Source organism: Synchiropus splendidus, chromosome 4 (genome assembly GCF_027744825.2).
Source record: "Synchiropus splendidus isolate RoL2022-P1 chromosome 4, RoL_Sspl_1.0, whole genome shotgun sequence".
NCBI classification, from domain to species: Eukaryota; Metazoa; Chordata; class Actinopteri; order Syngnathiformes; family Callionymidae; genus Synchiropus; species Synchiropus splendidus.
Window position 1 is genome coordinate 19,305,206 of NC_071337.1, and position 23,388 is coordinate 19,328,593.

General features: G+C 42.2%; 1 protein-coding gene across 1 annotated transcript in view; it reads left to right on the forward strand.

Moving 5' to 3' along the window:
- The window catches only part of mpped1 (metallophosphoesterase domain containing 1), a 65,286-nt gene that overhangs the window by 34,722 nt on the left and 7,176 nt on the right, over positions 1–23,388 (forward strand). Inside the window, exon 6 of the mRNA XM_053863053.1 lies at positions 22,333–22,448. Within this exon, the coding sequence (XP_053719028.1) occupies positions 22,333–22,448 (116 nt within the window). The remainder of the gene's footprint in view (positions 1–22,332; positions 22,449–23,388) is intronic.

A 23,388-nucleotide genomic window follows, 5' to 3' on the forward strand; every position in this document is an offset into this window, starting at 1 on the left:
TTTATAAAAGCTAGTTTTTAATCATGAGAAGTAAATCTATCTCCTGTCTGCAGCTGTCCTCACGCGGTCCTTCACTTCATATGTCCAGCCAGAATGCACAGGTTGAGTCCCACGATTAATGGTTGTCTCCACTCATTATGATGCTTCTTTCGGTATGTTTCAGTAAAAAACAGCCGCCATGATCATCCCCACTGCCGTGAAACGTTTATGCCTTCAATTTTTATGTTGCGACAAAATGAGTGAATAGAGTGCTTTTCAGAAATGTAACTCATCACCTTATGATTGGAAAACAACGACTTTGCACCAAGTCAAATAGTGAAGCAGGTTTCAGCAAGTCCTTTTTCAGTGAGCCAAGTTGGTTGACTTAATAGACTGAAGCACAAATTCGTTTTTAACCTCCGACAGTGACTGAACTAAAAGAATGCTATGTTGAATTGGTCCATCATTCCGGTTGGAATAACTAACAACTGGAGGAAAAGGCACAGTTTTGACTGTGTTTTCGTACCTGTCACCAGGGAAATGCTGGCACCATTAGCCCACAGCCTATATTTTCCAGGCGACAGTCGACTTGTAAAAGCTTAACGGTTTGGCTGGAGGCTCTTTGACAGATGCTAAGAATAATTGAATTTTTGAGGGCAGCCCTAATACCTTTAAAACTAATGGGGTGAGAGAGTAGATTTCCAAATCCTCAGGGAACTCAGGGAGTGTGAGAACCAGCGTTGGGTTTCATGGTATTCATGAAGTACATCTTAGCTTATATCTACGGTATGTGACAAGGTTGGCTTTTCACTTGAGGAGCGTGAGGGAGGCAGGCGGGCTCTGTCGTGTTTGTTGATGTTTGGGATTGACAGCGGAGAGAAACAAGACTTCCTCTTTAAATGGCAGAAATCTATCGCTCCCCGCCACTCGGTGCGGAATAATTAAGGACGAGATGCAAAAGACTCTGTAATTAGATTTTTTAATTATTGAGGATTCACTTCTTCTTCCATAGTAGCCCAATTAGAAAAGCTCATCAAAAACTAAAGAGATGAAGAGAAGCGGTTTTCTTCTCCTCTCCATCCCGCCTCCTCCTCCTCCTCCTCCTCCATGCTGGCGATTGACAGAAATGGACTACCTGCGCTCCGTTTGATGGCGAGTCCTCGCTGATGAGCGCGAAATGGAAAAGGAATTTAATTAACTTCCTTTGGAGAAAGTGGCAAAGAAAGGATGGCTGGAGGAGACGGGAAGGAGAAGTAAAACGCTGCAATGCTTTTCATTTAATGATAATAAGTCTAATAAAGTCTGCGATAGGCATGACAGTCGCCTGACCTTCTTTTTCTGGAGTCACTTGAGTTTGCTTTGTTCCTCCTCTGATGAAGAGGCTCTGACTTTCTTCCCTTTATCCGTCTCTCCATCATTGAAATTTTCTCTCTCCCCAGAGGAGGCTAATGCTGCTGTTGCCTGTTGTAGGCCATTAACTACAAATTGTGTTCAGTTTGCTTCAACTATTTTCTGAAATCCAATCTGTTTTAAAACCTTCTCCCTCTCAGGCCACATTCTTACCACTTGCACTGAAAATAAAATGTACTTTTAGGTGAGCGCATCATAAACATGTCCTTTCTTGTTCTCATTTTGCCATTTCAAGAAGGACGAGAAAAAAACGGCCAAAGAGACTGGAACACACTGAAACTATAGAGGCTCTAAATTGGCCTTTTTGGCTCCTCAGAAGAGCATTGTCTGCCAATAACGCGTCGTGAAACATGTCCCCTGTGTTTCTCGTTTATTAGCGTTACTCATTAGGAGGAAGTAGCCGAATGTGTTGGTGCACGAATCTCTCCTACTTCCAAACACTCTCACAATAGGCTACCTTTACGTCCGTAACTAGCACCCTGGAGAACAGATTGTTCCCACCTTCAGGAATTCTCTATTTAAGCATTGCTGTGAAATCCTCGGGCGCCAAAGACACGTGTGTGTTCCCTCTCAGTGATGTACACAACCCACAGTCCTGCAGAGAGCGTGTGTTTCACACTGATATCCAAGGGCTCTCTTGTTAACACTGGACATCCTCTGTTTGCCTCATGGCTTCTCTACCGATTTTCATAGCCTGAGGGACTTAAAATCTAGACATTCCTCGCTCATGGGCTCCGTTCACAGTCTTATATCTGATCCAACGTATTTTTCCTCATAAGCTTGTATTTGTGTTCAGATAATACAAACCTCATAGTGCCTTTTATCTTTCGGAAACTGGAGATGAATTCATTTCAAACAAAATAAAAATGAATTCAGTTCATTTAAAACATTCTGATTAAAAAAAGAATTAAAAGATATGTATGAGGTAGAATGTCTGCGCTGAAGCCAATGAAGCAATTTACAGTGCAGTTTTGCAGTTTATGTCACAAATGCCAAATATGTAATAAAGTTTTGCTGACGTTAGTATAAATCTGTAGTGAGCATCTGTTACATTGTAAACACTTCTCCCATAAATTCAACCTTGTGAAGCTCCAACTCAAACTTTTCAAAATTAAGTAAATAAGGCATTAAGAACTTTGGCACCGCTTATCTGGGCCTCCTCACCAGAGCCCACACTGAATTAACATCTGATTCACTTTGAGACTTTTGAAACCCCTCCCACACCCCTGTTGGGCTCTGTCTCCCCTCCCTCCCACAGCCAGCCTCTCTCTCGCTCATCCGCTCCTTCTCCCACTTCCATCCCAGCAGCAGTTGAATTCCCACTGGATGCAAACACAGTAGTCTACGATCACTGAACATTAATAAACGGGCACTTAAGGGGGTTGGCGAAGGGAAGAGGAAGGAAAAAAAAAATTGGCCTACTTTAACACTTGTTACTTTGCCACCCTCTTGTGCATCTCCGTTTCTCTCTGCCGCCTCCCTCTAGTCGTCTTTCTCTCGAATACCATCTTGTCCTCCCGTGTAAGCGCTGTCACTTTTCAGCCCTGTAGCGAAATAAACCATTGTGGAGTGAGGGGGAGCAGACGAGCGGATTTATTGTGTCATTTCCCAGGAGGGATTTCTCTTTAAATTACCTGTTAAATGGCCTCCAGGGGCGGGACTTCAGCTTACGTTGGTGTGTTGCCATTTGTGCATGCTTGTGTGTTATGGCATGCCATGGGGCGTTTGCCTCCATTTCACACATGTCTACCCTGCCTGAGGCAACAAGAAGAAAGAAAATAATGAAGCGATTCTGTCCTTCTGTTCCCTTTTCTACCTCAAACACACATGAAAACCTGGGTTTTATGCTTCTTTCATTCTCAGTGGTTCATCTGTCGTCACACACACAACACCCAGTACAATATGTGTTTGGGTTTTTGCTTTAATGTACTTCATATTATTTGTTTCATTGCTGTGATATGTAATAACTCTACGATATTTGGCACTACTCATGCGGCTCAGACTCATTATCCTTTAGCTGGTGGCCTTCCTTACTTCTTTCATCGCCAAGGGGAATCATTAAAGGTGTATGTATATACTGCAGGAAGTGTAAATCTATACCTTCACTATCCCTCATAGCCAAAGAGGAGTGGTGTACCCAATTCCGGGAGTCAAGTTCCGACCAACCCATCGTAAGTTGGATTGGACGTAAGTCGAATGCCATTCAAAATAGCCGATGCGAGGATTACAGGTACTACTGTAGTGGTAGCTCACTGTGTGAGAGTGAGATGCTGGGACACTGTGCTGCCGTAACTGTTGTACTCGATGCCTGGCTGCCACGTGCTGCGGTGCCAGACATTGAATTAAAATAATAAGCATCTGCTGGCCGTGATTATAAGTACAGGTGGACATAAGTCGAGCAGGTCATGAGTCGTATGTTACTCGTAATATAATCCCCTTAAATTGTGCAAACAGCTAGGAGTTTACCCACGAGGGCTGAACCACAGATCATGTGTGACTTATTAAGTTCAGCCATTGAAATTGGTCCTGAATGTTGGAAACAGGTTTAGCATACTGAACCCTCCCATGTCAGCCCAACATTGGGCACCATGGACAGCTCTCAAGTGGGATAACGCAATGACCGAAATTATTTGGTTGTTGCAATGTCTCCTTTTCTTCACAATCATTGCACAAACACACATCCACAACACATCGACATGTATCTTTAGATCAGGGGTGGCCAAACCAGTCCTCAGTGGTGCACCTTTTTGTTCCAACTGATCAGGCACTTTAACCAATGAGGTATGCAAAGATTTGGTTGCTCAGATATGGTAAATAAATTTGTTTCCAATTTCATGTCCTAGAACAAGCAAAAGTGCACGTTACATTCACTAGCTGTCCCTCTAACAGACGTGAATCATAGAGGTGGGTTCCTATAAATGTCTTTGTATGTTCTGAAGTGTGAGCAAAGAGATGCGTTGCAGAGTCAGACCCTAATACTGAAACATCTCACTACAGTAGGAATAACAAACCAACAAGCTTAGAGAATCGAACAGAATGAAACAAAAATATGTTTAAAGAGCTGCTGTAAAAAAAAAAAATCAGGGATGAGGGAAAAGGCAAACTGGGACAAGACAACAGTCATGTGATTAAGAGCTAGCAAATGAACCGATTCAGGCTCAACTAAGTGGCTTAATCCTTGTGAAATAGAGTGTTTTGTTTCAGTTATTGCTCATGTTTGGCTACAGACTGTTGCAGACTCAGTTTGTTGTATCAAAAATAAGAATCGGTTTAAGATTTGTTTTGCTTTTGGATGAGCAGCAACAAGTCTGGCACGCACCAAGGGACAGACCCCATAGTTTGCCGGTGGGCAGCTCAGTCACCCACACCCGAGTTTGTCCCTTCTGCCACGCTGGCACTCATAGTTCCTGCCACTTGCTCCCCAACTAGTCTGGGATGCCACCCATTTTTTTCTTTTTTTTTTTTTTTACCCGTGACCGTCCCTTACACCTCCTGCTCCCCCTGAATGCTGCGGGTCCTGATGACCTGGTTTAACTTCCCTCTTTGCATGCTGCAACTCTGAGAGGAACCTTGTGTGTGTCAGCATGTGTGTCACATTGTCGCTTTCTCTCCTCTGAGGAACTTTGAAATAATTTGTGTCCTATGGGCTTTTTTTTTTTTTTTTTTACACATTCTAATTTCCAACTAAATGGGACATCTGTTTGAGAAAGGGAAGATTTTCTGTTGTTGTCAAGGCAACTATCAGTCTCTGAGAACGGGGAAGAGGGGCACTTTGCTTGGAGGAATAAAAAAGAAAGAAAAAAGACCAACAGCATTCATGAGCTGAATTGGAGTTTGTTGAAGTCTCTAATACAGTAGATAAGTTCCATTCTTTTATTGCTCCTCCTTTCTCATCATGTCCCGTCATTGCTGTCTTTCTCCACTCTGTTGCAGCCTCATCTATTTCAGACCTGGAAAAACTGTCTCCAATTACCCTGAATCACTTCACCAGTGTCTGGGGTGGAATCCCACCTTCAACTGTGAAGCAATTGGTTATTATTGAGAGCAAGAGGAAAACTGCTTTTCGAAGAGCTTCTAAATGCAAGTGAGAATATTTGCTGGTAACATTTCAGCATACTGGCAAAACTTGCTAGTCTGGAATCTTTTGTAACAGCCATACCCAAATATGAATAAATCTGTTTCAGTTTGATTATAAATTATGGTTTTTGGTTTTATAGTCCATTTTGTTGTTACCAATATTTTTGCTTGCAATAAAGTAGGGACCCTGGCACTGTAATAAAATGTTATTTTTCCAACCTCTACTGGACCAGAAATATTCTGTAGCATTATTTTGGAAAGGAAAATGATAATAATAGTTTAGTAGTACTAGTAGTTGTAGTAGTGAAAGTAGTAGTAGTGGTAGTAGCATTAGCAGTAATAGGATTTCAATAGTAGATTATGATTCTATTTTTACTATTTTTCATCTTAAATGTTATTTCCAAGGACTCTAGGGCTATAAATAGTCTGCGTTTACATAAGGCTTTCTCATTAAATGAAATAAATATGCATTGAAACGTATCTATGTAATATCCAACGAAAGAATTCCCAACAATATTTTTTTTCTGCTTTGGAACTCGCTCGACTGCGGTCACTATCTTAAAATCTTATAATATAATAACTTAGTAACTTAGTTAAGTCCTGTGTCTTCCATTTGGACTGTGTTTCATTCACATCTGGCGCTACTTGCACACCTCAGGTTAATAGCTGTTATTGCTAGCATTGTTGTTGTGGTAATATTTTCCCAGCTTAGTAACTGGGGTGCCTCAGGTTTCAGCGCCGACACGTACCATCCCAGTGTCGTGTGTTGTCTCTACTGTAAGGTATTGGTGTTTGGATACTTGATATAAGATCCACAACACTGACTCGATGATCACAGTCGGCCTCAGTATTTCTGTACCTCTTACTTTTTCTAATTCTACTTTCTGTTCCATTAGATTTGTGGATCCTCACGATTCCTACATAGTTTGTCCTCATCCATCGTGACATCAGACTATTGTGTACACAGATATACATTCGATCATTGAGTCTCATCACCACTTATTTTATGCAGCAACCTGTTACCTACGGTCCACTGGAAGATTCCATCATTAATAGCATTGAGTGATGTCTGTCCTGGCTTGGTTCATATTCATTCAAATCTTCCGTTTCTACACATCCGCCTTTTCCTTCTCGGTAAACACACACACGGGGAAGGCCTCCACCTGCCGCATCAAGGGAGCGTGAAGCGTGTGCTGTGATCCCGTCCCCGTCTCCGGCACATCCAGCACACGCTCTGGGCCTCAGCAGGGACGTCGCTCGCCGTCTGCCCATCTGTCTGATTCCATTTTCCTCTCTGCCTTCCCACCGTCAAAAGTACACAACTCATTTCTGCAGTATTGTTTCAATTCCAAAAAAAAAAAAAAAAAAACAAACCCTGTGCACACACACTCCTCACTTAGGCCTTGCGCTGATGTTTTTTTCGGCGAGCCCCGGGAGAATGGACTCCGGCGGGAGCTCATTATCGCCGGGCATGAAGTTGACTGCCAGGGTTCCCGGCTGAATTGTCACATCCTAGTTCCCTCCCGAAACAGTGCCCAGCAGATTGGGGGTGTTGGTGGGTGTTTGTGTGTGTGGGTGGGGACGTCCCTCAAGGGAACATCCCGAAACATTTTATTCAACCTAACAGTTTGATTGTGGCAAATGATGAAGAATGTTGGCAAGTCGTGCCACTAACAAATAGTTTTAGATAAATGTTTTATGAAATAATTTGTGTCCCGGAATGTGTTGATGTAGTTCGGAACAAATCACGATTGAGGGAAAGAAAGTTTAAAATGTATCGATACTTCTGAATCATTCTTGATAGGTATCTTGTATCTTGTCTTCTAGATGTCACTTGTCGTGCTTTAATTTGTGGCATTTGAGCTAAGTCATGTAGAAATGCTGACCTCCTACAGGCCAGTCAGGACCCTCAGATCCTCAGGTGGGTTTCTGCTAGTTGCCCCTGAATCAAGCTTTAATTCTAGAGGAGACAGAGCCTTTTCCGTCAGCACTGTGGAACAGTCTGCCAGCGGAGATATGAAATGCAGCATGAACCTCCATCTTTAAAACGCTCATAAAGCCTCATTTTTATAGACTGTAGATTGTGTTTCAACTTCTATTTCTTTGAGACACCCGCAACCACATTTATGTGCATGTTTATACTGTGTATGTGGATATTTATCTTATTATTATTATTATTATTAGCAGTAGTAGAAGTAATAGTATTATAGGCAGGTGAAAAAGGGTCCGTCCCGTAACCCTGTCAATATGTTGTTTTTTAAAAGACACTTGGCCCAAGTTGGATGATTATATCATGGCTTCCAAAAACTATTTAAATCTAGGCTAAAGTTAAAAACGAATATCGCTAAAATACGTGTCCAACAGCATTGAATAGGCTGAGACCCCAAACTTCCAATTTCTTTGTACCAGAACTGTAATTGTTTATCTATTGAAGTTAGATGTCAAGCCTCACTTTGAACGTAGCTTTTAACAACCTTGAAAGTTGTGTTTCCTTTTAAATGGAATAAGCCATTTCAGAGACACGAGGCAGATTTAATAGGCGTCAAGAGATAATTCATCTGTTCACTTCTCCGAGTCCAACTACACATAAAGGCCGCTGTCCTCCTGCGGTGGTTGTCGGCGATGACAGAGGTGCAGCAGAAGACTCCATACATCTTCAGGGAAGCAGGAAAGATGTGTAATACATCTCTGCCCAGACTCAGCAAGGATTATGTTAATCTGCAGTTAACTGGAGATTAAAGTTGATCAAATATTTATGCTCTCTCTAAATATTTGATCACAGGTTCCAGATTGACAGATCTGACCTGTAAATGTGCACATCCTTCATTCTGTCTTCAGCAAGTTGGAGCTCTCACTCGCTTCAACCAGTGACAAAACAGCTGACCACAGAAGGAGAAGGTTCCTTTCGTTTGTGTAGAGAAATCTTGGTAAATGTGACATCAGACTTCAGGAGTCGGCCCAACAATGAAGTACTCTTTTAGCCATCCCAATGTCCTATATTTATTTAACCAACAGAATTAGTATTAAAAATATTATTTATAGCAATGGTTGGGGGGCGATAACATTGTAGGACTTGCTTAGACAACACAGAGTGGTGCATTCTTGGAAGGGTTTGTTGGTTTAGATGGTAATCCAGACCAGTGATTCTTAACCGTAGGGCCGAGGCCCATGGTTGGGCTGCGAGCGCGTCCTTGAGGGCCGCTGAACGTTTTTTTGTTTTACACCCCTGGGCCGTGAGACGCTCAGTTTTCATACATTAGCCACGTATGGTGGCAATAGTGTGCCACTGAATTGACTTAACAGCTGCAAATCTGGGATAGTTAAAACTAGGGAGCAGTTCTTGAAAAGAACGCCCCCAACAGTAAACACTGTTCATGAAAGCACCTGTTGAAGCAGTTTTGAAAATTAACTTTGATAGTTTCATTTACACTTTACTTTTATCTTCTTTGGAGTTTAAATAAAATATATTATTTTTATTTTATGACATTTAGACATGGTTTTTATTATATTTATTTTATTCAGAATTTTATTCAGTTTTTAAATGTTTCTCAACAGTTTGCATCAAATGTTTTTTTTTTCTTTAGTAATTTTGATGAATATGACCTGCATCTGTTTCTGCTGCTGGTTGGACTTCTCGATGGCAAATAAACATCTTTGCGATGATCTCATGGTTTCATGTCATTTCACAAGGTTTGGGTTTGTTTATGTGTAAGTAGATTAAATATAGTTGTTTATCTCAAATGAAATCAAGAGTCATGAATCAGTTCTGTTGCTTGAATGGACCCCGGGTCCATTTGGTCTGTGAAAGGTGGGCCCCGAGATCAAAAAGGTTAAGAACCCCTGGTCTAGAACACTGTCATCTGTTGCACATCCCACTGTCAACAGTCCTGAGAATTTATTTGATATCTGTGTGTTTCTCTGTGATTTTGCTCACAGACACCTAGATAACACAGATGATTTTTACTCGATAAGTCAGTTCCTTCTTTGAAGGAAGGGGATGCTGGAAATCACTGATGGCAGTGTAGAAATTTCTGGGGGTGAATCTCGCATGACCAGTTGAAACAGACTGTTTGCTCATTACAGAATAGTGACCTGAAGTTCCTGTCAAAGCATTGCATTGTCAGTGCTCTCACGAGCAAAAACAGCAAACTCTTCTCTTCTAAAAATGCCCGCTGATGCATGTGACACCATGTCAGTGCAGATATGTGGCAGCTGGTGACTATCTTCCCTCAAATTTAAACAAAGAACAGCATATGGATGACAGGAGCCCAATTTATTCCACTAGAGAACACAAAGTTCCCAAAGAAAAGTGAAAAAAAAAAAAAAAAAAAAGACATTGAAATGTTCTTAAAGGAGACACATCGATGAGCCTGCAGCTCGCATGGAGGCTTATAAAAAAAAATAAAAAAGATCTTTATTTAATGTTGATTTCCTGAAAGTTGGCTTCGTCGTCGGAATCAAAAAAACGTGCCGTCCCACTGGATCAAGTCAAGTGAACTGAGTCTGTTTGACATGAAACCTTCTGTCTCCAAAGACCTGGAATCAGTTTTGGCATCAGATCTGATTGGAAGCAGAAGTGGAGTGTAGGAGAGGATGGTGGGGAAGGGCGGGGGTGAGAGGAGAAGAGATGAAACAGGGACAGGGGACGCAGCGATTCATCCGTCTCAAATCTTGTCCAGTGATTTTCCCTCTCGCTGTCTAGTCCGCCGCCTCCTTGCGTTTTTCTTGTTCCCTCATCAGCACCAGCTCTCTTTCACTTTGTCTTCCATCCAAAAGTGCACCCCCCACCCCACCCTCCGCCTGCCTCCCCTTCTTTATGGCTCCACAGTGGCAGATTCGCTTTATTAAAAATGAGAAACATCAGGGAGACTGAAACCTGTCAGGTGTATGTTTGAGAGTGTGTTTGTGTCCAAGAGTGATATTCCAGCAAACAAGTAAAACTCTTGGCCTTGGGGACAGATGGATGGATGGATGGATGGATGGATGGATGGATGAATGCGTGGATGGATGGATGGATGGATGGATGGATGGATGGATGGATGGATGGATGAATGCGTGGATGGATGGATGGATGGATGGATGGATGGGTGGATGGATGGATGGATGGATGGATGGATGGATACCAGTACAGAACAGGTGGATGAAGGATGAAGGTTTGGATTTCTTTGATAAAAGACCCGAAGGATCAGGAGTTTGGTGAATAGGTGTTGTCTGTCTGTCTGAATCGGCACATTCACAGCAGCGACATCAAGGTCTGTGGCACTGTGAACTGCAAGTGTACCAAATGGACTAGAAGTAAACTTTTTTGTATGGAGAACAATCGTGTACAATACATGTGTTGACGGGGAAATCCTTTATCAATCTCCTGTCCTTCACTCCCTGCGGACTGGAAAAATGTTAAAAATGGATTTCAATACAAACTGCAAAATGCAGAGAGAGATTGTCGTCGGAGTGAATTATATATTGATGAGCCACAGCATGATCCCCACTTTTTAATTCAAAAATACTAGGTTAGGTGTATTTTTGTTTTTGTTTGTTTGTCTTACGGAGTTATGACTTGGGTATAAAGTTCTCTTCTTTTTGTGCAACTGTGGAGTTGTTTTGTTGTGTTTCTGTATTGTACCTAGAGCCTTGTATGATCTCCAACAGGAATTACTGGACATTTGACAATAATATACAGTAAGTGCCCCATGACTCTTTCAAGTCCTTGCTTTGGACACTCCAAGTCTCTCTATGGATGTGTTTGTGTGTGTCCTGTCCACTGTCCAGGGACTTCAACAACACTTTGAGATCAGCCAAAATGATGGCAACCATCTTCTGCTTGTTTTGCCGTTGCAAAATTTGTCTTCTTTGTAATTGTTTGAATAAAAAGCTTGAAGAGCTTGAACTCCTTGTAAAGTTGGGCTCCGCAAATCCTCTGAATATGACTTACAACTATATCATTGTCTGACAGTGCTCTCTGTCTCAGGTTCTGGTCAGTACCAAGGTACCAATTCTTGACATCAGAGCAGCTGTGTTAATGTTTCGTGCAAGTTCACTCCAGAAGTTGACACAAAATCCTATAGCATCTTCTTGTGTGTAATGAAGTTTGAAAGCCTGTCTGTGAGCCTAATGTCAACATACCATATTACCTTGTAGCAAAGAAATGTTTTGCTTTTATTTAACTTCATTTTTAATCTACATAAAGTATATGTAGCAGTAAAATCATTGCTGCTTCCACGTTTTTTTTTTTGGTGTTCATGGTGGCATATCACTATAGTCATCGATACAAATTGGAGATGATGGGCAGATACACACACACACACACAGGTTTGTGCATTATCTTTGAGGGGACGGCTCATTGCCATAATGCTTTCCCAGCTCACTTTCTCACTCTAAACCTAACCATCCAAAACAAATGGCTAAACCTAACCACGACTCTTAACTAAACGCGCGCCCAATGATTATGACCCTGTTATTTTTAAGTCTTCATCCCCAAATTGAGGCTTAACCTTGTGGCCCGTGGCAAAAGCCTCCGCAAAAGCCTCCACAAACGCCCCACAAGGCTGTGTTTTCCACAAAATTGGACCTCTCTAGGAGAGTTATGATTAAACACAGAGACACGCACACGTTTGTTTCGACATTTTTGTGAGGACCTCTCATTGCCATAATGCTTTCCCCAGCCTCTCACCCTCAACCAAACCATCCAAAACAAACCGCTAACCTTAACCAGGACTCTGAACCCAACTTAAATCCAATTATAACAAACTGCTTTTACTAATATTTTAATCAAACTAAAGCTTAACCTCTTGGCGACAGGCAAAATGTCCCTACAAGGACGTGTGTTTCCAGAAATTGGTCCCCGGAAGTGTAGCTGTACAAGGACCCACACACATGCACAGCAATGCATTTCCAATCCCTCATGGCGTTGCAGTCCCCTATCGCTCAATTTAAGTTTCCTCCATCACACGTTCAATATCAAACAAAAGTAAAAATTCACTGGCTTGCTTGTTTGTGACTGCAGTGTTATTCTTCAGTGCTGAATAATTAAATTGACGTGCCGTCTTTTGGAAATGTATAAAACAACTTGTTTTCACTCTCACTCTTTCCGACTCGGTTTCCCGCTGTGCTGAGTGGGTCGGCTGGTTCTTTACGCTGTGTGCCTTCAAAATCAGCGAATCTCTCTATGTGTGAGTGTGTGTTTGTCGTGCCTATTAGATTTGCATATTTCCATAGTGGGTTAGAATAGAAGCAAGGCCATCTGAAGAAAGGTTCGATCTGTACTGTCTCGTGCCGTCTTCTGTCGATACTTGACATTCTTAAAACGTCCTCTTGGCGGTTAGACAAATGTTTTAAGTGAATTTTCAGAGTTGGGGCCGTGCACCTGCAGTCACGTGGAATTGTTCACTTCAAAGTTAAGAGGCTGTCAAATGAAGTCTGCAGATCCAACTGAGAACTCCCTAAGACACCTTGATGGAATTCCTTTCAACGGCAACTATTGAAAACCTATTTCTGCTCTGATCAATACCATGCCTGGCTTGTGGAATCTGCACATTTTATTGACATCGCTACAAGTTAACAACAGTATTCAAACCACAATAAAAAGGCACAATGGTTTGTTAGCAGTAAAAAAAAAAAACTTGTACCTCAGTATGGCAAAAGAAAGCCTTTTTATTTAGGTCACACAAAAAAATGCACCCCAGATTTGCATTCAAATTTACAGAGAAAGCTCTGTAAATTTGAATGCAAATCTGGGGTGCATTTTCTCTTGGTTCTGTGTTGCTGTTGTTCAGCAGTGTACAATTTTGATAACCAATTTTGATAACTATATTGCACACTACAACAGTGTAGGAGGCAACACAAGTCTCATGACGTATGTGACTTTGTATAGGTTTTGCATTCTAACTCGCCGTCCCAGTTGTTCATCTTGTTAAGATGCCCAGTCATTTGCAGCAATACTGTCTATTTGTGAAATTACTAACCATTGTGCTGGAGTCCCAGAGGACATCGCAAAGCCTTCAGCCTGTGCCATGATTATTTATGTCTCCCATAATGTTGTCATATCAAATATTAATGGACCAACAGTGAGATAGCACATCAATCAGCAAGATTACAAATCCCATAATGAAATGTAAATCTTGTAGCTCTTCGATGACTTGCTCGAAATTCTGTTCAACGTGAGGTCAAGATTAACTTTGGGGAAGTCTCTATGTTCAGTCTGACCCAAAGACTTGCCCTGTGTTTTTTAGATCATCCCCACTTCTTCCCTTAAACCTCAATCTTTAAGCCTTAACCAAACCCTCACAACCAATTTAGAAATGGAACATCCCTGAAATGCAGATACGTCCTTAAACTGTGGGGGGCAAGCACTGTGCAAACGCAGCATTCGGTCTGTCAATTCCGAAGAAGAAGAATGACAAAAGATCTTCAGTTACATGCATCGTCAGTTAACCAGCGCTCAGTCCAGTGGTCACAGTGGTCACTGTGGTCATTGGGCGAGAGGCAGGAATACACCCTGCTTTGCCTGCTTATTGTAACCCATGTAAGTGTTCTAAAACCAGTCGGTGCTGAAAATGTGTTCAATAGTTAGGACCAAAAATCTTTATGTGTGTGTGGTGTGGCAATCTGTTCAGCAATAACATGGAAGCAAGCATTTAAACATGGCTGATTCTCATGAAATTAAAAGATGTTTTATTTGTTTTTTTCCTCACGTTGTTGCTGCCTGAAACTTTAAACAAGGTATGTTTAGCAGCCTGCGTTTCAAATCCGGGTTCGCTCTGTCCACAGGATATACTCCTCAGTCTTTTCCTTTTTTCTTTCAGCATTTGCCTGTAAAAAAAATCCCATGATCATCATCATCTCATCCTCTTCCCTGTTAGTTATCTGTTTGGTTGGGGTGATGTTTCGCTTTTGTTTTTTTCCACGCCTGATCATGCAGGATTTTTAGCTCGGAGGATGACTCTGTGTGTCATGTACGGCAATACAGACCTTTTGTCTTCATGTGTGAGGTCCCTCAGAAATATAAAAGCTCACTTTGAAGAAAAGTTTTTTTTGTGGTATACTGCTGCTTTGCTCACCTTAACTTGACCATCCTCCCCAGTCAGGCCCATTCCTCACTTCATTTACTCTCCATTGAGGGATTTCAAAAGTTTGAACAGCTTGTGCAGCTGTTATTCCTGACTACACAAATGACATCGACCGACTTTCTTTGTGAGACAAATCACGCAAACAGTGGCTACATCGTCGTGCCTGAATCACATGTAAACAAAACTCCTACACCAGCTTGTGAGGCGCAGCTGGTGAAGGAGGCAGAAGCTGGAAGAATCATTAACCCTTCTCTGGCTGCTGGCAGGTAAATCACAAAGCCGCGCGGCTGTATCCTGGCCCGACTCATTTAGTGGCGGAGCAGCGGGGGGTGGTGGGGTCTCACCTGCCAGACGATTTTATCGCTGGCTTCGCCGTCGTCTCCTGCAGTGTGAAGAAATCCAGGGGGACGGCAGCCTCCCCATCAAGCTGTTTTAATTCAAACAGCTCCCCGGTGAGTCGTTCTAATGAGAGGCCAAAGTGTCGGATATAAATAGATAACGTAAATAGATGAAGACGTCACCTCTCTTTTCACAAACCTACAAAGATAACCACCTGTTTGATACGACCACATTTGGAGGGATTTCATTTCAAGGGTATTGTGCAATTTATTTTCTTCAGTAATCTCAACTCAGATAATAATCAAGCAGCTTTTTGTGAAAACAATATGTTAAATATTTAAGTTAAAGTTAACAAAATGGCTGCCTCTATTGAAAAACTGTTCACAATGAATTAACTACAAGGTGAAAAAAAATGGCCAATGGCCTTGGCTCCATTCCATTTTCAACTGTTGGCCTTAACTCTTGAACATAAAGTGCACAGTTTTATTCATCCAGTTGGTGTTTTAGCACATGCATATGTTAAGTCACTATATGATATCAAAAAGATGAATCTTTCCTAAACACGCTGAATGTCAGCCTTGGATGACACGTTTGCCACTGCAAGTTGTACTTTGTTGGCCTGGAAAAAGAAAACTCAGTTGTGGTCTTCCTCCTGAAATGGATCACTTGAAGACTGTGGGATAAGCATTGAAGTATCCAACACCAGCCAGCTCATTTAAAGCACTTTTTGCTGTTAGTTTTCTTGAGTCTGTCTGTGCGTGTGTGTATGTGTGTGTGTGTGTGAGGCACCGATTCCACAGTAACTCCATGAATCATTGATTCACCACTGCCAGTCTCTCGCTTCATTCACTCCCGACTTCATCCCTCACCATCATTACATCTCACTCCCTTTCTTCGTCGTGTTCCACATTCTCTGCTTATTCTTGACATATTCCTCCATCCGCCCGCTTTCTCTTCTTTCCTTCCTGTCACTTTCCCCCCATTAGCCGAGGGGAGAGGCGGCGGCGGGCGGCGTGCTCTCTGAAAAGCTCCATTTGAGTCTGAGCTCTAGGGTCCGTTGAAGAGGAGGAGCGGGTGGCGGGTCAGACTGAATGTGTTACTTTTTCAACACAGTGTCACCGTGGACCGGCATCTCTACAAGTGGGAAAAGTCTTTTCTCAGAAGCTACGTGGCGCTGTGGCGACCAGTGACTGCAGTAGCTATTATGAGGATGGCACATTACGTCGTGGTGTCAGCTGGAACGCCACATCATCCAGGTCATCACCAATATGGAAAGGGGGAAACCACTTCCCATTTGCTCAGGGAGTGTAGGACGCTCTGCTCACAGTGGCTGACAAAACATTCCTCACAATTTTATGTCCATAGTTACAAGTAATAATATTTTAAAAAAAACATAGATGTCTTGTTTGGAAGTGCGTTCTGAATGGGAGACCAGGCAGTGAGAAGGGAGATGTATCTTTAAAATGTTCTGACATTGTGGAACCACCAAAGCCAACTTTCATGGTCCATGCCCAAGTTTCTGATTAGTTTCTCTATTCGGTGGCACCCCAGGTGGAGTTGCCTGTCTGCCTTTGGAACATAGCACAAGTCCCATCTTCCAAGGAGAACTGGAAGGCATTTCAGGCTCAACAAGCCAACGTCTTCACCAGGCAACTGGCATGTGCCTCATGCAACAACCAATCGGAGAGGAGACAGCTATTCCACATGCCACAGTAATGCTGTATTTATTCTTTAACCAGCAGCTTTGTAAAGGTCATTTATCAGCAATCCTTCAAAAGAGTGGATTACAATTTGGAAGATGAAAATCTGAAAAGCAGCGGAAAGTGAAAGCAAATGTACTGGCTTTGTTGGGTTATTCAAGTATGTTTATCGCATCTCAAGATTTCTGAGGTTTTTGGTGTTTGTAGATTCAGCGCATCGCTAGAGAACATTGAAAACTAGCTGAAGGAATTTGTTTAGAACAACTTGTGTACAATTGGCTTGGCAAATCTATTTGTTTATATGCACCAAATTTGAATCCCACGCTATGTAAAGCGTTAACAACTCACACAAATAACTGCTTTTTCCATTCAGATAGCTACAGTATAGTTCAAAATAAGACATACAACAAGTCATATTGATACATTTACTGTGAAGATTCATATTCATAGTCATATTGAGATAGTAATAAGATTGCCCAAAGACTATGTTTAAATAAGTTTCAATGGCCAGTCTAAGTTGAAGGTCAACATAAGCTGTAGGCCTGTACTGATAACCATCCCCAGTCACAAGTCACCTAACCCCCTGTCCACCCTCCCCCCATCTTGTCCACTCTCTGTCCTCTCCATCTGGCCAAAACATCAGAGTCGAGCCTCTCAACCATGTCTCCAAACGTCTTTATATGAGCTGTCATTCTTATTTAATTCATTTAGCTTCTATGAGTGGGGGGTTCCCAATATCTTCCCGTCACTTAAAAGCAGAAATGAAGAGCTTAGGGCAGCCCACATAACTGTTTGAAGAGAGTTGTGGGAAACTAGTCTGTCCTCGAGAAGGTTGAATTAGTTGACAATCTGTGTGTGAAGCAAAGAAAGTGTGGAGCGTTCTTCTCTCCCTGTGCTGCCTGAAGTTGCGCCTGGGGATCGGACGCTCCAACATCTGTTTACTGCTTTTTTGTTTTTGAAAAAAGTAGATAAAGGAAAAGCAGCAGGGACATTCACAGAATCCCTCAGTACTCCCACGTTCAACCGTTTCTCCTCCTGAAACTTTGCCACTCGCATGTAATCCTCTACCTGATGAAACGAGGATATTAACTGCGGAATTACATCCATCGAGTCTGGGATTTACCCGGCACACACAAGTGTTCGCGGCTTCTTTGCCAGAGATAATCTGTTTTGCGAAACAGTGATGGAGACGCCTACAGCCCGTCTTCCGCCGGCACCGTGAAAGGAGACATAAGCCGCATGAAAGGAAGTGATGCTGTTCCCTCACCGAGTGATTGATGGTGCAAAATTATGACAAAGTCAGCCGCTTCTTTTAAAGATGGCGTAATCCCGCCGTGACAAGATGATTGACTCCATCGTCAGTGTTTCAGGATTCCACATGACAACTTTTTTTGATTTACAGTTTCTTCAAACGCAAAAGTGAAGTTCTTAATTGGAAAAATAATACTTTCCAAAGTTTTGACACGAGTGACAGTAATCGATGACAGAGAGCTTGTGCCTGCAGAAAGATGGCAAGCTTTTTTTTTTCAAAGTTCATTACGTACAAATATCTCTGCATCACTGTCAGACGTTTTTAAAATCATTCCAAAAGATAGATGGGGATTTCTTTTAGCTTATTCAAAGCTCTGTGGGGGGAATTTTCTTTTAAGAAGATATATTGTAGGAGAAGTCGGTGTTGGCAGTGTTGATTTGAACAACCATCTGGAATTGTTGTCTTTGGGGAAAACATCTGACTTGGCTGAAGAAATTAATTGAAATGAACAAAAAGCTGTTTTTGCAGAAAACTTTTTTTTTCAAATACAAAAACTATATTGACATATTACAAGCCGCCTAGTCCTTTTTGGGCAACACATAAATATGTGCTGCATTTTAATTGCTTTGCCTGTTTCTGGACTAAAATGGTGTGTGCTACCTACAAAGGGGAACATAAACCTTGAAATTCACATTTTCTGTTTATGAAAAAAATCTTTATGAAGGTTACTGAAATGGACCAAACTACTTCACCTCTTACTATGCATTTGTTTTGCCTAACACTTAAGTACTTATTCACTCAAGGAAACAACTAGTGAAGGCAGCACTTTAAACCCTTATAAGTTCACTTTTTTGTTTCTGTTCTCCAGCTGTGTGCTCTGCAGTCTCACAGCCAATGTAATGTGTTCCTTCTCAGAGCAAAAAAATGATAGCTATATTTTGTTTAGCATTTTTGTCTTTAATTTACATTTTTTTTAATGTTGTATGTTATTGCTGTATGCCAGACCTGGGCAACGTGTGGCCCGGGGGCCAAATACAGCCCTTTGGCTGTATTTATGTGGCCCTCCAGGCGTCAGAGTAAAACTATAAAACTGACATTGTCGCTGACATTTTTGTCTTGTGCATTGTTTTTTGTTCATTATGATGCAACTGAAACTTAACTTTTTCGTTTGATTATTTTTCTTACTTGTTCGACTTTATCGTTGGCTATTTTAAGAATATTTCTTGTCCCTTATAGATCAGAAATGAAAGTAGATTTTGAAATATATGAGACACATCGAGAATCTTTCAATGGAATGTGGTTTAAATTGAGTCAAACACAACAAACCAACATTTCCGTTCATTTTTAAAGTGTCATTTCATAATCACACACGATGTCATCACTTGATATTTATTATCAATCCCTTTCTTTGGGTTTGACGGCCCCTCTCAATGGTCACAATACAGCAAACACAATACAACACAAATGCTAGTGAGCATGTTCACTATAATCTACACCCACAAATACTGCATCCTAAGACAGAACTGCAATAATATTTGCCAGCTGGACAGTGTGGCTTGTCTCTAATGGATCTAGCTGTAAGTTACTGTAGATTCTGACACTTTTAACCTCTGAATCTTCTACTACCAGCGGCGTTTGTTCAGGTCACTGTGCATGGAATAAAAACCTATTCACAGAAGTATTAAACAGTCTATAATAACAAGGGCAGGTGCCAGTGCAAACGTATGTTCTTGTGCCATAACTTCACCAATGTCTGTTCATCTTGATCAGCACTATATTTTAACCAAAAATGTCCATTGTTTTGAAGATGATTGAGAAATGAGACAGCAAGATTGAAAAATCAATCGTTGGCTAAAACAATGTTCTTTATTATTGCAGTGGTGCAGTTTGAAACTAGCCAGTGTCTCTCCATCGGTCCCAGCCACTCATCGGTCCATCTCATGAATCTTCATCTGCACTTATCTTGCCGACGTCCATCATTAGAGCACTCGTCTGCTCACCCGTCGCTCCCGCAGAGGGAAAGCAGAACATCAATCGAGTCGCAGCGCTCATTCCATTTTTAATTGAGATCTCCATGTTACGATGGACATCAATATTACATCCCATATATTCATATTCAGGGGTCGGCCCTAAATGTTTTAATATTCACAGTGTGAATTATTGAAACTGTGTTCGGACCGTTCCTCCGAAATGTTTGGAGTCCCTGATGATCGGCGGGTGATGGAATTTTAATGGCGTTCGCTGCAGCCCAAATAGGACACGTCTTCCACTGGAGGGCCCAGGCACGTGCTTGACCCCGAGCGCTGGCTCTCCTCAGAAAACAAAAGGTGTTTGTGTATAAGTGTCAGAACTGTCCTCCCTTAATTCTATTCCATCTGCTTTTCATGTCCCCAAGCATGTCAGACACACACATTTTGGGGCAATTACATTTACCCCCTCCCCCCAAAAAAGAAAAAACAAAACAAATCTGATGTTCCAGTGAGCAAAGACGAGTCCATGGCGATAAAGTTGGCGTTTCAAGTGACTGCTTGCGGCAATTTGGGGAAAAAAGGCAGTCGCACGGTGGCGGATGTCGTCGCCTGCGGGCGCGCACACACACACACACACACACACACACACACTCACACACACACAAGCACATGGCGGAGGAAGATGGATCGGAGTACAGAGTGTAAGTGACATGTTAATTTCTCCTGCGTCACTCACGGCCGTTCTGTCTGCGATGAAAGTAAAAACGAGATGCAGCCATCAAAGCTGCTCTCCTTTTTTTCTCATTTCATCCCTCTTCCTCCCTCGTTTTGCTCTCCTCACCGGCTCGGTTTCATCTCCTCATCTGCCAGTAATGTGTGCAAATGTGTGACCGCAGCCATCCGACACACTCGGTTTGTGTCAGGGATTAAACTGTAGGTTTTTGGGATTGGATGCATAAACACTTTGTTTCTTTCCACTTGAAAAAAAAAATGTGTTTCAGATGACATTCCTTGTTCTTGATTGGAAAGTACTGTAGACCTCCTTCTGGGGAAGGAACTTGAGTTTAAGTCATGGAAAACTTTTTTTAGGAAAAGAAAAATTGAAAATGGGACTAGATCAGTCCCGTCTAGCTTTTTTCAGGGGGGAGTGCCAGGCCTGCACAGTACCAGCTAGACTTGCAAAACTGGATGCATCCTGGTTTCAAGCTATTGCAGTGACCTCCTGGAGACTCAACATAAGTGCTACACTTGTCTCTCATGCCACTTCTGGTTGTACACGTCATGGTTCTGCTGGTGACTTTTGGTCCAAAGGGTTATAAGAAAGCCAATGGGGCCTATTGCAAAGAGTCGTGAAAAAGCATTGATACACTTCAGTATCACATTACTAAACGGTGCAACATTTTGATATTCCACCATACTGTAAGCCCACTAGTCCACTATAGAACTCCACTATATTGCTATTTATTAAAGAAAAGCGTAGACATGTTTGTGAGTGAATTGAAGCTTCCAACCACTGATGGGCAGCGAGGAATTAAAATGCACCTTCACCACCTTGTAATATACAAAATCTTCAAGCCCAAGTTGAACCATCAACCTCATAAAAGCAATACGATGGTTGAATTTGTGGGGAGCATTGCTTGCGATATTCAAAGGGTAACAGACAAGAGCCATGCTGGAATCAAATACACACAGCAAACAATAATCCTCTCCCTTTCATTGTGCACCAATATGACACTTTGTCACAATATATCATGTTGTCACTCCTCTATCGGGATACGTATCGCGTCGCCAGATTACTGCCAATACAGAGCTCTATAGCATTATCCCGTGGTGCAGGTGTTGATGTTAGCAATACAGGGAATACCTGACGACTGGTTCTTGAGGTCCCAATAAATCATGTCTCAAGAATCTTGGGAACCTAAAGGAAGCCGTTCATCGTTGTGTTCAGCCAATTCTAAAGCAGCACATTTTGCGTATAACTCAGCATATATTGTGGTTCTTAGAGGGATAAAATAGTAGAGATGCATGGTGTGAAGGCTCATTGAGACCTTCAGCTGCCTCTTGCTGACATGGTGAGTCAGTGTCTCTGGTGCAGTTGATGGCGTTTGTTTCACTTTTGCGTCGGATTTCACCGGTGTCTCATGATTCAGGTTGTGCTAAGTGCAGTATTCCAGCTCGGGTCCCCATGAGGGGTTGCGTACACGGACATGGCTCTCTCCTCCTTGTTTGGATCAGAGTGGTGGGGACCACCAAGCGCCTCAAGCGATGATGAACCTCAGGTGTAAGTCATGGGTCTAGCAGCAGTTCTGGAGCATTATTTGAATCTTGTACAACTTGTGGGTGCTGCTATTCACATTTTGAATATTGTTTACATTTTCAGCAGCAATGAAAGTGAAAAATAGTGAAAAACAACGGTCCATGCTGAACGCTACGTTGTGTTTGTGTGTGCAACTACTTTTTTTTACCGTCAATGCCTTGTAACCCAGATCCATTCCTGTCTGTGTAATGAGTGATCGTGTGTTGTGTTTGTGTATCTGCAGGCAGCCCTGGTACTACGGCTGGGGTTTCAACCTGCCACGAGGTCAGGCGCTGCTGGACAAGTGGAACCAGATACCAGATAACACAGACATCCTAGTCACTCACTGCCCCCCGCTGGGTGAGTCCCACACTGCACACATGAATATTTCATCTATTTATTAAACACGCATTATCTTTGTGCAGACTTTAAGTTCAGAGCCATAATCACTGAGCACATAAACTCGCAGCAGTGTCTTCTCTTCTCACTCTACAATTTCCATCTTTTCTGTTGGAAGCCATCACAGGTACCGTAGTATATCATAGTATGGTGGGAGTCAAACCCCAGGCCAGGATCTCAGACTGTCTTTGGTGTAATTCAATTTTCACTCCACACACATTCCAAGCAGTTCTCCCGCACAAACGCATTTTCACAGCTCATCTCCCGACGCAGATGTGTCGCTCACGAAAGTGTGTGATTGATTTCTGCGCCGTCATCTTCGTCCATTTATTTTCCGTTCAGCTCAGTCGGGCGTCACCAGCTTTCCTCCTCTCGCCGCTGCTAGCATATGGAGCTAACGACGGCGAGCTATCAAAGCATGAAACGCACAGACGCCCACGACGGCTGACAGAAGTGACGACTTGGCTGTAAATATATAATTATTTACAGGGAGTAAATTGAAGTTGGTGGAAGGGAAGATGTTTGTACTGATCACGTGACAGATGAGCTTGAAGGAAACATGTTTTGGTCAGTTTCTCTGTGTTGCTGTTGCCATGTGACCATGTGTGTATATAGCACAGCCACAGTAATAGTTTTTATTTTTCGGTGATATTGCCAAAATTTAGGTTCAGGCAACGGGCCATATGTGAAATATGCACATGCAAGTATATACTGACATATAGAAACGACAGAAAATGTATGAACTGCTAAGAAAAGCATATGTATTGAGGGTAGGTGGGTTAGGAAGGAAATGAAGGTGAAAGTTGGGATTTTAGATCAAATAAGAGTAAGTGATAAAAGGAAGGCAAAGGGAAATCAACGATCACAAAGCGGCACAATCCTGCAGAGAGAAGTTTGAAGA